Here is a 15,977-nt window from a genome sequence, read left to right as displayed (position 1 = left end):
CCAGAATCATGAGAATCATGGAGATCAATATAAGGAAGGCAGAAGGAAGAAAAAGATAAGTACCTGTTCAGCGAGTGCAATATGAGGCTCGGGTGGCAGGCTGGAAGCCTCTGTTTTTGTTAAAAGTATTTGTGGAGACAGCAGGCAATGCTCAACTAGTTCAAGGGGGAGGACGAGGTGGGGGTATTTTACAAACAAATGCTGTTTGAAAGACTGTTGAACTAAGGGAAGCTAGTTGTGCATTTAGCCCTGCAAAAGTTGGGACATCCCCATTAGGGGCACCACATTGTGTGAGACTTTCTGGAGACTTTGTTGAGCCAAAATTCCACTATCAATGGGGCTAATGGTCAAAAGAAGATCGTCACAACGGCACTAGGCAGCATAATAGGCAAATCTGTACGGATAAGTGTGTGATGGAACTGGATGCGGCTTGTTGCCCCCTTGTTTTCCTATTTCTATTTGGGACTCTCATTAGTAGCATCACCTGCAGCCTCTTCTAGCCTCCTTTTGCCTCACCTTACTTCATCCCACTCCATCCTACCATTTTTTATTATATTCTACAATTAAATGCAATGCACAGGATACGGGGTATAAGGCACGAACAATGGGAAAAATCTCAAAAGGACCCAAATCCAAGACTTTGACTCCTGCCACGAGAAGGCAAATACATAGCTCTGAGCAGCAAGACCTAGGGGGTCCATGAGAGAATCCGCAGGGGTACAGGACCTATCACTTGCCTTTCCATTTCTTTCTGCACCGCTGGTGTCCAGTCCCTCAGAGGGCCCTGAGCAAGCAACATCCCAGCCAAAGCAATTCGTTGAACTATTCTCTCAAACCTCCACCTCTATATTGAGTAATCTGACCAGTGAGCCTCATACTTCTTCGCCTGTTCGAGCTACACTTGGTATCCTCCCCGTGCTTTATCTACTATAACCCTGCAGCATAAGGAGAAACCTGCCTACCCATTCTAGTATTAGCAGCAATGTTAAAGGGACACTTAAGGCAATGGAAAAGGATAAATGAAAGAGAAAGGGCAAGCGAGAGCAATCTCTCCAACCAAAGAAATTGTAATGGGCAGCGGATTACTTCCCGCTACGGCTTCAAATCTTGTATCAGGAGCCTCCTACCCAGCTGTATCTGACTCGATATCATCTAATGCTAACATTCTTCCACAAACTCCCTGCTCTTCTCCTAGTACCCTCGTTCCGGCCAGCTTGATATGCAGGGTAACTGGCATCCCCTTGATGGAGGAATTGATGGGTCAGATTCTAGAGGAGCTTTGAGCAATAAAACTATCCCAGGAGGAAGCTCGAAGGGAGACGAAGGACCAGCTTAGCCAACTGAATACTCACCTAACCTATCTCTCTACAAGAGTATCCCAAGTGGAGCAGAGGGTCTCAGACCTAGAGGATGCTGAAAAACAATTGGAGTCGGCATCATGTCAGATCCAATCATAACTCAAGGAACTTCAATTAAAGTTGGATGAGATGGAGAACAGGTCTCGGCGCTCGAATCATAGGTTCCTAGGGATCCCCGAAGAGATTGAATCAGCTTCATCCATGACCAAGGTAGCATCAGATCTCATCTATAAGTGCATCCTTTCGGAAAAGGCAAGAACTGAAGAGGATCTCTCAATTATGAGGGCACACAGGGTACCATTCATACGTCCTGCAAACTCAAAGTATCTATACTGGTCAATTTTGGAGATTTTAGGATAAAGGAACAAATCCTTTCCCAAGCCATAAAAATGAGGGACTTTAATTCTGGTGACAGCTTCAGCGTCCGCATGTTTTCTGATATGTCTATTGCAGCTGTCCACCGGCGTCGCAAATTTGTTGAACTGATAGACGATTTTAAGAGTTTGGGGGCCCCAGCGGGTACTGTGCAACTAGCTAAACTCAAAGTGCTCCATAAAGGACAAGCACATGTTTTTCAGGACGTATAGAAAGCAAAGAACTTCTTAGAACTGCTAAAAAAAACTATGATTTTGTATCAAGGAACTCGACTCCGACTCCAGGGCTGCAGTGCTGACTTTCCTTCTGCACCATCGACCAACTCCTGCAATCCTCAGCTTGGTGGGTAGGGGCTCATGCCCCCACTGGACTCTGCTGTGTCTTCTGGACCTGGTCCCCCCTTTTCACAGGTCTTCGTCTTCAGGAATCCACCGTTGGTTTCTTGCAGTCATCTCTGGGTTTTGCAATTCTCTTCTTTTCTTCTAAGTGGGTGTTCTGGGGAAATCCTAGTAATGTACTCCTGCTTTCCTGGTTGCTGGGGGGTGCTGTGGTACTTACATTTGTGCTTTCCTGGTACCCCCACTGACCCCCTGCACACTCCATTTGCCTGGGTGTGGATGACACTCTCGCATTCCATTCTTTTAGTATATAGTTTGTGCTCCCCCTAGGTCCACAATTCTCTATTGTGTTTTACACTGTTTGCACTGTTTTTAACTATTCTTATGCCTATTTCTGACAACTAGTGTATATATCTTATGTATTACTTACCTGCTAAGGGAGTATTGCCTCTATAGTAATTTTGATGTTGTGTTATCATAATAAAGTACCTTTTTTCCAACACTGAGAGTATTCTTTCATGCGTGTAAGTGCTGTGTGCATGAGCTTTGCATGTCTCCTAGATAAGCCTTGGCTGCTCATCCACAGCTACCTCTAGAGAGCCTGGCCGCTAGACACTGCTTACAGTTCACTAATAGGGGATACCTGGTATAAGGTGTAAGTACCTCAGGTACCTACTACAAACCAGGCCAGCTTCCTATAACGGCGCACTTTGGCGCAGGGTAGGGGCAATACCTTCAACATTTTTGGCTCTATTGTGTAGGATTAGCGCCATAATTTTGGCACTAATTCTGCACAGTGCATAAGGGTCCATTGAAAGCAATGGTGTGCCCCCATTTAATGCCTGCTCTGTGCAGGCGTTAAAGGTAGCCGCAAAAAATTATGCAGTGGAATGTCTTAGATTCCACTGTGCCATTTTTGTGGTCCTCCTGACGGGTGAACAAACCCTTGCATATATTATGCCTGGCACAGGCATAATGTGGCTCAAAGGGTTCCAAAGTAGCGCCATGCATGTACTGTGCCACTTTGTAAATATGCTGCAGCGATTTTGGCCTCATTGAGCCACATTAGTGTAAAAAAAAAAATGCCGCTAATGTGGCGCAAGTAGGCGCTAGACCCTCTTAAATCTGGGCCATAAAGTTCACCACTGGCCCTATGGTGAACGCAGTCAGTTTATATGACCAACCGTGGTGGTGGTTCATACAAAGCCATTTAAAAGTTAGGTGTTCATCCAACATGATTGAGAGATGCTTACACCAAAGTTTTGAAATTTTTGCACTTTTACTAAAACAAATTTCCCAAAGTGGGAATTTGTTTTTGGGAAAGTAAAAGCTACTGGTCCCAACACCATGGGAGCTTTCTCATGTGGTGCGGGGGTAGTTTTTAAACATTTTTTGCCCTTCATCGTTTTGATGTTCCTGCAAGTGACAGACAGTAAACAATATGCCATCCAACCACCCACTCTAAAGAGAGTAGACAGTGAGATGGCCTATGTTCGGCAGCCTCTACTCCCTCAAGCTGCCAGAGGAAGGTTTGCACCATCAGAGTAAATTTTAATCAGGTAGTGTAAACCTGGCATACTGCCCGACTGAAAATCGGGAAGGTGGACCGAGAGTTTGGCAGACATTGTACTACATCACCAAAATGTAAATTAGGCCCTAAGTTTTCTGTCTATAGGTACTACTTTTTTCACACAAACACCAGTCACTAGAGAAGATATCATTCAATAACCTACAGTACCAAAATAGGGCAAATTCCACAGATTTACACTACAACACAATCTTATTATCCACGCTCATGTTTTCCTCATCATATCGAGAGCTGCAAAAGAAATATCTATGCACCAACTATGTTTACAGTATTTTGCATGTGGCACTAGTATTTTGAACACTATGTACATAAATACTAGCTTATCCTCTGCTGATCAAAAGTGCTGTACAATGATGAATTATATAATTCCTTTAATATGTTTTGTTAGAAGACAGCATTTTGCAGTATTAATGAAAAATGATGCTTTGGTAACTTCTTATTTTACTTTTGGTTTTAGGGCGTCGGTGGCGACAAGTCTTGTAAGTTTTTTATTTATTGCAATATCCACAATTTATCTTGTATGACTTTATGGCTTGTAAAAAATATCCTACATGTATTTGTGCCTTACTTAGAAGTATTTGTTTGTTATGAACTTGAGTGATTTTTAACAAAGGAGGTACTTGCTTAGAGCTGATATTTCAGGAACTTTTTTGAGTGACAGGACATCTGAAAAAATTGCTACACATTTCGTAAATGTAAACATATAGGTGGAGTTGCTAGTTTCACAGTATTCATGCCTTTCTTTGCTTACAATTTATGAAAAACATTGAATACCAGAAAGGATCCTATTGACTACTGGCCCAATGGCACACTACCTTTGACACTTGGACAGATGTGAATTGCAGCGTTGGTGGCATTCCCTTATTTCACATGTACGTTTGTCCTTATATTATATTGTTATCATTAAGTTGTTTCTGGGTGTTTGGACATAGGGTTCTGTCACTTGACAATCTTACATCATCCACTTTGATTATTTATGTTTATTTTAGTACAACACATAAATGCTTTTTGTGATCAACTCTATCTTTTCACGCATCAGCAATTGAAGCAGTAAACATATATAAACATATATAGAATCACATTTCCATAGTTTCCATAAGAAAAGCATTTTTGTTTGTTTATAACTTGATACCACTTGACAAATCTTTACAAAACCTTCCCAAAAAAGTCTCATGGACCTCAGCTTCTCCCTGGAAAGTTTTGGGATGTTCCGTCAAGCGGGTTGCAAAGTCTTTGCAGAGCTGACAGAAGTTAAGTTAAGATTTGATTAGCAGCTACCACATCAACAATGAGGCGACGGCAGCCATTTTAGGACTCATGGACTCAGTCCCGCTGAAACGAAGGTTAAAAAAACATATAAAGGGGCAGAGTAGGGATACTCTGCCCCCCTTGGCCTGGCATTGGCGTTGGACTCGTCCATTTGTGGTGGATCCATGAATCAGTGGCAAAAAAAAGAAACAACAAAAACAAAAAAACAATATTAAAAAAATGCCCCGGGGACAACAAAATATGTTTTCATGAGGAGTAGTGTGTGCCCTTACCCAAGCCTCCTTGAGACCTGAGGGACCTCATTCCCTGGAGTCACTATTCATATAATAGGGAGTGGGGTGTATAGACCCCATTCCCGTACTGATTAAACAGATGCCTTGCTGTCCCCAAACCCCGGTCTGAACATTTAAATTAGGCAAGGGGACACACAGCCCCTTCTCCGTATCTTGCACAGGCCTCAGGAAACCCGGGGTTGTAGGCAAAATAAATGGATGAGAGCAGGCAGCCCCCTCCAAAAGCCCCTATATTGGCCTAGGACACCATCCCGCAGGGATGCAAGCAAAATAAAAGGGAGGGAAGCATGCAACCCCCCTCCCTGAGGCACTGTTCGGCCCCAGAGACCACATCCCCATGACAAATTATCTTTTTGTGAGGAATGGCAGTCTCCTCCCCCCACCCAGTGCCGGAAACACGCGCGGAGAATCCCATCACATGAGCATGGTCCAACAGTGTCCTGGTGGTCCTATCCCCCGGGACACTGCAAATCCCTGCCCAGGAGACTGCCCAGGGGACTGTGGGCATTACCTTTGTGCCCTATCCCAGGCAGGGAACACAACTCTGCTCTTACCAAGGCGGGAAGAGTGAAAAAAGCTTCTCCTGTCCCGGGAAAAGCAAGGTAGAGTAATGGAGCCAGCTCCTGTCAGTATCGTGCTTGCCGGGGAGCTAGCAAGGGACATGAGGGCCTTGGAACTCCCCTTTGAAGACCCAAACAAAGTGGAATTTTGGATTCCCGAGGTGGGCACTGGGACACCACTTCACTTATTTAAAAAATGGCTTCAGCCAAGTTTTAAAAAACTAAGCATGAGTGACTCAGCTGGTATGTTTTAGTGGTTTTCTTAATTTAACATGGTATTTTAACTGATATTTGTACCTTACTATCAAATTCCTTCAACTTTGTTTGTTCCATTGGATATATATATATACATCTATTTATATATATGTGTATAAATACACATGTATATATATATATATATATATAAACATATATATATATACACATACATACATAAATATATATATATATATATATATACAAACACACACAAATAAACATACATGTATATACACACACACACATACATATATATATATATAATATATATACATTCTTATTTATTTATACACATATATATAAACACACACACTCATTATTGTTTCTATTTTTCAGCTCAGTGGTTTTGTAGAGTTTTCCACTTAATGGAGCTGCTTTCCTCCTAAACTCGGCACTCTGAGATTTATGGGATAATTCATATTTACTTGACAACTCTGAAAAGGGTATAATCTAATTCTCCAATAACAATAGGGAAACATCAGTTAAACCCTTTGACCAACACTTTTTCCAAAAAATAACCCAACCCTTCTTTTTAATCCTTTTATTATATCAAATGGGACTAAAGTGAAATGTATTCATTACAAACAAATTGGAAACAAAATATGGCCTTAATAGAAAGCAGGGATGTACCACCACTCAGGGAAGCCAACATGTCAGAGGGCTATGCATTAGGAGAATATTCCTTTAAGAAAAATGAGGAAATGAGGAAAGTTCCAAATGATACTATAATCTATCCTTATTTAGGGTAGCATTAATGGGTAGCATCATAAGGACATACAATGAAATACCAGGAAGGATCATCATTTTGAGTGAGTCTAAGTGGCTCCACCATGAAACAATAGAAAGATCCATTTTACTGTTAGATGCTTGACCTCAAACATAACTTCTTCTATGTTTGTTTGTAAAGTATCTCTGATAGACTTGCAGTAACAAATTCAAAGACATTTGATCTTGGACAAATTCCATGATAAAGCTGCTTCAAGGAGAGGATCTTTAAAGCAGAAGTTAAGAGGCATAACTTCCAACTTATAAATGTTACATTTATAATCATAAATCATTGAATACTTTTTGAGTTTATCAAAAAAGTTGATAGGGATAGTTGTTCTTGTTTAGACATAAGTAACAAAATATCATCAGTTTACATGGTACATTTAATCTTTTGATCCTTTACAATGAATCTCAAAGAAGCCTCTGAATTTTTAGTCTGGATCAGAGGAGATCTGGTACTAAAGTAAAAAGTGAAGCCCTGTCTTGTGCATCTCTTTAGGAAAAAAGATATTAAAAAGATTCTGGACCGTATTGCTATGTGACGTCTAAACAAAACCCATCTGTTCTATTCCAAAAAGATGAAGCACAAACTTTTCCAATTGCAACGCTAATGACTTTGCAAAGATGTTACAGCCAATATTAATAACTGAAGTGCTATGTCTCTCTGTTAGTACTTCTTTGATCCCACTAAGGTTGGATTAAGGACTTAGGACAATTCTGGAAACAATTGCAGTTAGACCCTAATCCTTTGGAGAAAACTGTGGGTCACACCTGAATTGTTACATTATTGTTGGGGCTGGAGGAAATGCTTAGTCACCCAGTGCTGGCAACCTCCCTTGGATTAAATACATAAGAGATACAATCCTGAGCATGGGACTAGTCATCCTGTGGGAAGACCCCGGGTGGACTGGTTTAGTCATAAGTAATATGGAGCTTAAGAGGCAGTTCAAGATTTTTAAGCTATGTAAGCTTTTGACAACATAGGCTCTGGGTACTCTAACCAGCTCTTTTACCTCGGTTGAAGATACTTATTTTGCAGAACATTTCTTAGATGATGTAGAGCCAAGCCTAGCTAGAAAGTTGTATATACAGTTTAGACATGGATCCTTACCACTCCCTACTTACACCTCGAAATGGAGGTGCAGAGATGGCCTGTCCATCCTGTGGACGTATCAAGGAGACAGTGACGCACATGCTTTTTGCCCAGTGTACAGAAGGGCTAGGGCCAAATGGCTAATCCCCATCTGCAGGAATCTCAGCATCACTCAATACGAGGTGGCATGCAGAATCCTACAGTCAGATACCAGTAAACCTGTTGTCTTTGTTGTCTCAAAGTACCTATTTGCCATGTGGCAAATTAGGAGGAAACTTGTTTCAGCACCTCTGGATAATGCTGAGGAGTGTTCCTCATTTTAACATGATAATGTATATATGGTTGCTGGGGTTAAAACGTTAACACACTCCTTATTGGTACTTGTGCATGGATAACCGGAGTGGCCCTTGTGTTGGCTTTTAGAGCTTATGCTCTATTATTTTAAATTGTGATACATTTATAGGTATTAATTTAGCAATAAATTATGTTTTATTGTTCATATGAATCATATGTTTTTATCGGTTTTTTTTTAACTGCTGTATGTCTCTCTTTTATGGCATAATGCAGAAATAAAGAGTATTGAACTGAACTAAACTGAAATTGGCCTATAATTTTTATAAAAGGATGGGGCACTTTTTGGAGAATGATACATAACATATCTTCCATTGAGAAGGTTTCACACTTACTTATGTGAGAAAATGTTTAATAATTTAAAAAAGCATAGGAAGTATAATTTTTGAAATTTGTGAATAAAACGCAACTGTAAAACAATCTGGACCAGGTGCTTTTTCTTTTTTTATTATGTTTATTTTTATAATTCATCAAAACTAGAAACAAATACAGCCAATTTATCCCACACAGAATTCCAGGCAACAATAAAAAACATAATTGATTAGAAAAATAGCATGGATAAATCCAATCATCTGGCATAAAGGTTTGTTCTCGCTTCCCTTTACAAAGTATTTAATAAATCCAACATGGGCTCCCAGATCTTTTTAAGATCTAGTTGTTTGTTATCATGATTAATAATGGTCATTACCACACCCGCAAAGTCAATAAATTGATACCATCATTCTTTCAAATCAGGGGGGTTGCAGTCCTGCCATAGTTTTACAATCTGTAATCTTGCAAGAAGAGCGGCAAAGACAATACCCTTAAGTTTGTCCAGAATATATTCGGGATACCCCAACAATATTACTGCACGTGACATAACAATATCTATTTTTGACAACTAGCCAAGCTCTTGTCAATGCGTCTGTACAGCTTGGCATGTAATAAACATGTGGACTGTGTCAGCGTTATCAATATGGCATCTAGGACATTTTGAATCTGCCAAATATACCCGTTTATATACATCCTTTCTGGAGTATAGTAAATATCCTGAATAGATTTATAATGGTGAATTGTAAGCCTGGAAACTTTTAAAAGCTTATGTTGTGCCTGCTTAAGCAAAATTAGTTTTGAAAGCTTCCAAGACTATCGATCCAAAGGGTTTTTGGATATTGTTAGGTTGCTTCTCCAAACATAGAGCACACATTTTGCCGATAATGCCCTTATGTCTAGAAGACAGAAAATGATCTAAAAAAGTAATAGCGTTGTGATTGACCGATGACCTCTAAAATAGTCCCTGACCTGTAAATATTTAAAATATCCTGAACCTAGATTTCGATTAATTAATGACAATCTCTCAAATTAGTGGACAACTTTCTGCAGTTTTGTGCAAGACCAAGTAAGGACTAAAGCATCTGAAAATAAAATCCGTGAAGCACGGAATATGTCATAAGGAGATATATTTGCTAACTAGGGAACTGCGACTTCTATGTTTCCTAACAGGGTCTTTAATATTGTTCTTTTAAAACAGGAAGGTTAAAATAAGATCCCTGAGAGGCAAGGTGTTTGCAGAAAGGCCAAGAACTTGTGAGAGCCTTGTTGAGAAACAGCCCAAAAATAAAACTTCAAGCATTGAAGTAAAAAGTAAAGCCCTCATTTTTGGTAAAGCTAATATCCTAATGAGGTTACTTCAACATTGAATACCAATCCATTTGATGAGAAGCTGTGCAATGGTTATGGTGTTCATCAGGATAAATCAGAGTAAATACCTTATCAATATTAGATCTAATCTGAAACTCAAAATATGTAGCAATGGTTACAAAGTGAGCGTCTCTAGCAGGATGTTTACCATTATATAAAACTTGAGTCTTACCTATTTTTAGTGTATAGGCAGACAAAATGGCATATTTCTTAGCTTTATTTTCTATTGCTTGTAATGGCAGATCAGGATCAGTAAACAAATTGCCAGATCGTCAGCATAATCAGCACAAGGAACACCCTTCCTGATGGATCGACTTAGAGCTATAGGCGGATATGCGTGGACTGAGATAACATCTTCATATAGGGCTCCAAATATAAAATAAACAATTGGAGTGAAGCGGGGGACCCTCAACGCATACCTCGCATAATTGTGAATTTATCCGATTGCACAGCCAAAGGCACCACTCTTGCAGAGAGGTTGTGATAAATTAACCGTATTCTTTGAGTCAGCTTTGGGCCAAAGCTGAAACTTTTGAGGACACAGCAGAGAAAAGGCCAGGAGACTCTGTTGAATGCTTTTTCTGCATCCAATAGGGCCATCCTAGCCAATATTCTGAGTTCTGCAGCCACTTTAAAAACAGCAACCACTACGTTTGTGTGGAGAGTGGTATCCCTTACAGGGATGACCTCTTGCTGTAAGGGAACTAGCCAGCTATTAATCCAAGGTTTAAACGTACTGGCCAAAATTTCAGGTCATACATTTGAATCATCATTAATACACCTGATTTATTTAATTACTGTAATCTCCAGACGTCCCGAGAGAACCCACCTTATTCGATGTTGGAAGTATTTTTCTAACATGAGACTCCAGTGGTTTGCCCTTGGTGACACTGGGCCTGGCAGAGAGGTTGGCTTCTGTATCAGCTCCTGATAGCTGTGTCTACACAGGTGCTTTGGATTATATTAAAGATCCCTCTGCTCCTTCTGTATGTGATAGAGCCTCAGGTTGGATTCCTGCCTGAGGAGGGTGAGTACGGGTGTGAAATGCTGGTGGTTTTAGAAAGAGGAGCTCCCTATCTGAACGCTTTACATATTTTGCCATACCAGGCCACAAATAATCTACAAGCACCCCACCGAGCAGTTTGAAAGATCCCAAATTTCACCAGAAGCACCAAATGTGCAAGATGGGAGGAGGGGGGTAGCCTCCAGGAAAAATACTATACAAGGCACATATGGGGCCCATATGGCTGCAACTGCTGCTGCAACTGTTGCAGTTGGAGCAGAAAAAAGGAAAAGAGGGCCTAAGAGGTGTGGCAGTGGGAGTTGCTCCTGTAAACCAAGCCCCAAACAAGGCCCCTGAGGCAGAGGCGAAATCCTAGATAGGAAAGGAGCAGAACAAGTCAACTCAAGGTGTCAGTTGAGTTGGGCCGGATTGCAGCCTAGGTGATGCAGGGAAGATGAAAGGAGGAGCGAGTGATGTGCTCCACCTGTAAGGAGATGGGACAGAGGTGACAGCAAAAGCAGATCTATGGCCGTAAAGCTGCTCCTCAAACCCAGAATCAGAACAGGAATCGCCACACGTGCTGCTATATCTGCTCCTTAGGTGTCTGCCACATACCAGGTAAAGCATGCTTTAATCATCATTTCCAGCGTGCAGTGATTAACAGCATCACCCCCCTCCCGATGGCGGCCAACCTCCTCCACAGGTTACAGCCACTCAGCCTACCAATGTCATCTTCTTTTTCCTGTAGAGAGTTTGTTAATGGCATTAAAATGTCTTTAATTCCTGAGTTATTTTCCAGGAGAGATTTAGGTTTCTTGAACCCTTTTTTGTAAGTAAAATAAGCATCAATGGATGCCTTTGTGGAGGACTCTTCAGGAGAGAAATTATTCTGATACAAATTTGAAAGCAAGAAGTAATTTCTGATTCTCTAATGATGTATTCACCCAAATCATTGTGAAGGACATTGCTACTGACTTCTCTTTTTTTTCTTCAATTTGTGGTAATGTGCTAGTATGGAACCTGGGGCCAGATGTAGGAAACAGTTTGCGACTCGCAAACGGCAAAAATTGCCTTTTGCGAGTCGCAAACCGGAGTTTCCTATGCAGAAATGCATTTTGCGAGTCGGAACGGACTCGCAAAATGCATTTCAGAATCGCAAATAGGAAGGGGTGTTCCCTTCCTATTTGCGATTCCTAGTGGTATGCAATACCATTTGCGACCGCATATGCGGTCGCAAATGGTGTCGCAGTTACCATCCACTTCAAGTGGATGGTAACCCACTCGCAAATTGGAAGGGGTCCCCATGGGACCCCTTCCACTTTGTGAATGGACCCAAAAATATTTTTTCAGGGCAGGGAGTGGTCCAAGGGACCACTCCCTGCCCTGAAAAAATACCGAAACTAAAGGTTTCGGATTTTTTTTAAGTGCAGCTCGTTTTCCTTTAAGGAAAACGGGCTACACTTAAAAAAAAAAAACTGCTTTATTTAAAGCAGTCACGAACACGGAGGTCTGCTGACTACAGCAGGCCTCCATGTTTGCGAGTGCCTATACTCGCAATGGGGCCGCAATTTGCGACCCACCTCATGAATATTGATGAGGTGGGTCATTGCGACCCCATTGCGAGTCGCAGTCGGTGTCTGAGACACCGTACTGCATAGCAAATTGCGACTTGCAATTTGCGAGTCGGATGGACTCGCAAATTGCAAGTCGCAATTTGCAAAAATAATACATCTGGCCCCTGATCTATTCTTTTCTCCTTATTACTTAGCATTTACTTTGAGAAGGAACCAACATGCTTTCTTAGTGAAGGATTTATTAAGTTGTAGTTTAGCTTCAATCAACTTCTTTAGATTTGCTTTGTTTTTTAGAAGTGAAGTAAGGCTGTTCTAATATCTTAGTTTCACATAACATTTCAGAAAATTGAATGGTATTTGTGAGCTGTGGAACTGCATTGTTTTGTGCAGAATAGTCGACTGCATAGGTACTTGAGGTTGTAATGCACCAGCTTGAGGTACATGTTTATGTAATGGTCTAGTACTGCCGTTCCTGCAAACCGGAATATACGCCAGAACCCACATCTGGCATTTAGTACAGTGTGCCCCAAAGAAAATCCCTTGTCCTTGCATGGGCCAATGATTGTTGTTTCCTTTGAGAAACGTTAACTTGAGCCAATTCTTGTTTTAGAACTCGTGTAGGAATCTGGGGAAGATGTTAACTTGTTGCAGGAGCATGTGGCATCCTCATGACTCAGACTGGGTGTGGTGACAGACTAGGAGTGGACAGGTGCAGCAGGTATTTAAAGCCACACCAGTCTTCAGGTGATTGCTTGCTGTCCGAGGTCTTCAGATGCAGAGTGGGATTCTCTGCTCCTCCACACTTGTTCCTGGATCGTCTATTCCATAGCCCAGCGTCGAAGATGTCAATACTAGAAAAGAAGAAATCACGAAGCATCACAAAAGGGGGTAACACGTTGCACATATTTGAAAGGCTTCTTACCAGTTACCTTTGATAGTTGATTGCCAGAAGTTCAGACGGGCAGTGCACACTAGAAGGGCATGTTATTAGTGTCCTTTGTTACTTGAATTCTTGCATTCTTGCGAATAATAACGCTCATTGGTCTTAGCTTGCAATGATGGTACAGATGTGAGCGTGTGTTGGACAATTGATATTTTAACGATGTACTATGAACATGTTTGTTATAGTTGAGTTTTATGTAGCATTTTTGTGATACCAATCATTGCCTATGATAAAGAACACTCAGGGGGTTATTCCGACCCCGGCGGTCAAGGACCGCCGGGCCGGGGTTGGCGGGAGCACCGCCAACAGGCTGGCGGTGCCCCGCAGGGCATTCTGACCGCAGCGGTTTGGCCGCGGTCAGAACAGGAAAACCGCTGGTGTCCCGCCGGTTTTCCGATGCCCTGAGGAATCCCCCATGGCGGCGCAGCTTGCTGCGCCACCATGGGGGATTCCGACCCCCTCACCGCCATCCTGTTCCTGGCGGTTCCGACCGCCAGGAACAGGATGGCGGTGAGGGGTGTCTGCATTGCAGACACTGAAATTCGCGACGGGTGCAACTGCACCCGTCGCACCCTTCCCACTACGCCGGCTCCATTCGGAGCCGGCGTCCTCGTGGGAAGGGGTTTCCCGTTGGGCTGGCGGGCGGCCTTCTGGCGGTCGCCCGCCAGCCCAGCGGGAAACACAGAATTGCCGCTGCGGTCTTTTGACCGCGGTGCGGTCATTCGGCGGTTCCCGCCAGGGTCTGAATGACCCCCTCAGTGTTTGGCACACGCTATTTTGAAAAGGTGAATCAAAGGTCTGTTATTTCCATGTTCAATCATCACTGTGATGTAACAGTGATGACACCAATCACATACAAAAGTGAGCTTTAGTATATTAACCCTTTGCTTTCAGTATGGTTAAAACACTGAACTCTGTTCTTTCAATACTAACACACTGCGCTTATTAATCCATGAATATTTGAGAAATCTAAATACTTAAGAATTGATTTTCATTCTTTATCGCCTGTTATATGTCTATGATTGTGAGTGTGACTGTGTTTTAGAAAATCTCATCAAGACCCAACAAGCAAGACATACACTGAATTTCTTGACCATTTTTAGGTAGGTCTTCCAGTGGGGCCACATTGACTGTGGAAAAAGGTGGGAATACATGTAGATAGTATAGAAAGCTAAACATTGTATCTGGTTGCAGGTTTCACACTGTTTCTTGAAGATCCCTAGAGGGATGGGAGAGCCATCAAAAGCGGGAAAGGGGACCTGACAGGCACACCTAGTTTGTGGGAATTGTGTAGAGTAGTTTTCATATATCGATTACATGAAAAGTGTTATTTGACTAAGGGGGACATTACGAGTCTTGCGGGGTGGAAAAGGCCACCCGTCAAACTTTCACGGCTAGGTTTCCGCCATAGCGGCCGCCTTCCCGTGGCCCCATTACTAGTTCCCCGCTGGGTCATCGGCGGGGCCCAGCAGGGAACAGCCCACAACATTGACTCAAGCTCATAATTGAGCTGGCAGCTATGTTGCGGTGCGTAGGGTGCAACAGCACCCGTAGTGCTTTTCACTGTCTGCAATGCAGACAGTTAAAAGCGTGAAGGGGCAGTCCATGCTGTCCCCTGCACTGCCAATGCCAAGTGCATGAACAGTGCAGGGGCCCCCCTGCATCCAACGCTGCCCTGGCAGATTAGGGCCGCCAGTCCCTCCAGTGGAGGGAAGATGGCGGTGCTCGAGGTCTGACTGAGGCCCAACCGCCACGGTCATAATGTGGCGGTCTAACCACGGTCAAAGCAGTCGGACCACTGCTTTGGCTGTGGTCAGACTGCCAGCACAGCCCTGTGTCTCCGTGGGACGAACCGGTTAGCGCCTGACAATTTCAATACAATAAAATCAATGTACAGAGTTATAAAAAAATAAGAAAAATCTTTTTCTATTTTATTTTCTTTTTGCAAAAAGTATAAATGGTTAATTGTTCTCTTGAGGCTGCACGAAAATCATCCCGAATGGAAGGTCGTGAAGAATCTTTAGTTCTATTAAACTCAAAAAAAATCTTTGATAAAGTGCTCATAAGTGGCAATAAAGGTTCTATAGTTACACAAGGCCTCATTGAATCTTTTTCTGCAGGTTTTGGTACTAGTTGAAAGAAAGTTGTGTTCCGTCCAAACAATGACCTGATTATATATAAGGAAAGAGATAATCTCTGAATTTACTAGATGCTAATCACGTTTTTGACCAAAAATAATGAATTCTGGTTTGGGAAGGGTGAGTTGGGGAAAAAATACATTTGTAAATCTGGGTTAAAGAATCTCCATGAGTCTGAAATGGCTCTTTGAGATATGTTTCTGTACATGTTATTTGATATTAATTTAACCCATTAGTTTCAAGAAAGGGATCCATTAATTGTTTGCAATTTCCCCCTAGAAAAAGTATCACTAGTTTGCTCTAGAATTTTTTGGGGAATAGTCTTCCAAAAAGCCAGATCTGAGTGATTGGGACAGAATGCATTTATAATACAACTATCCAGTCATCA

At 42.1% G+C, this 15,977-nt stretch overlaps 1 protein-coding gene across 1 annotated transcript in view; it reads left to right on the top strand.

Annotated features, from left to right (window-relative positions):
* LOC138258774 (galectin-3-like) overlaps positions 1-15,977 on the top strand; it is a 268,387-nt gene that overhangs the window by 63,871 nt on the left and 188,539 nt on the right. The window contains exon 3 of the mRNA XM_069206020.1: positions 4,117-4,138. Within this exon, the coding sequence (XP_069062121.1) occupies positions 4,117-4,138 (22 nt within the window). The remainder of the gene's footprint in view (positions 1-4,116; positions 4,139-15,977) is intronic.

The sequence above is a fragment of the Pleurodeles waltl genome, chromosome 9 (genome assembly GCF_031143425.1).
Source record: "Pleurodeles waltl isolate 20211129_DDA chromosome 9, aPleWal1.hap1.20221129, whole genome shotgun sequence".
Classification (NCBI taxonomy): domain Eukaryota; kingdom Metazoa; phylum Chordata; class Amphibia; order Caudata; family Salamandridae; genus Pleurodeles; species Pleurodeles waltl.
The sequence above is the reverse complement of the archived record's forward strand: the minus strand, read 5'-3'. Positions and strand labels throughout refer to the sequence as shown.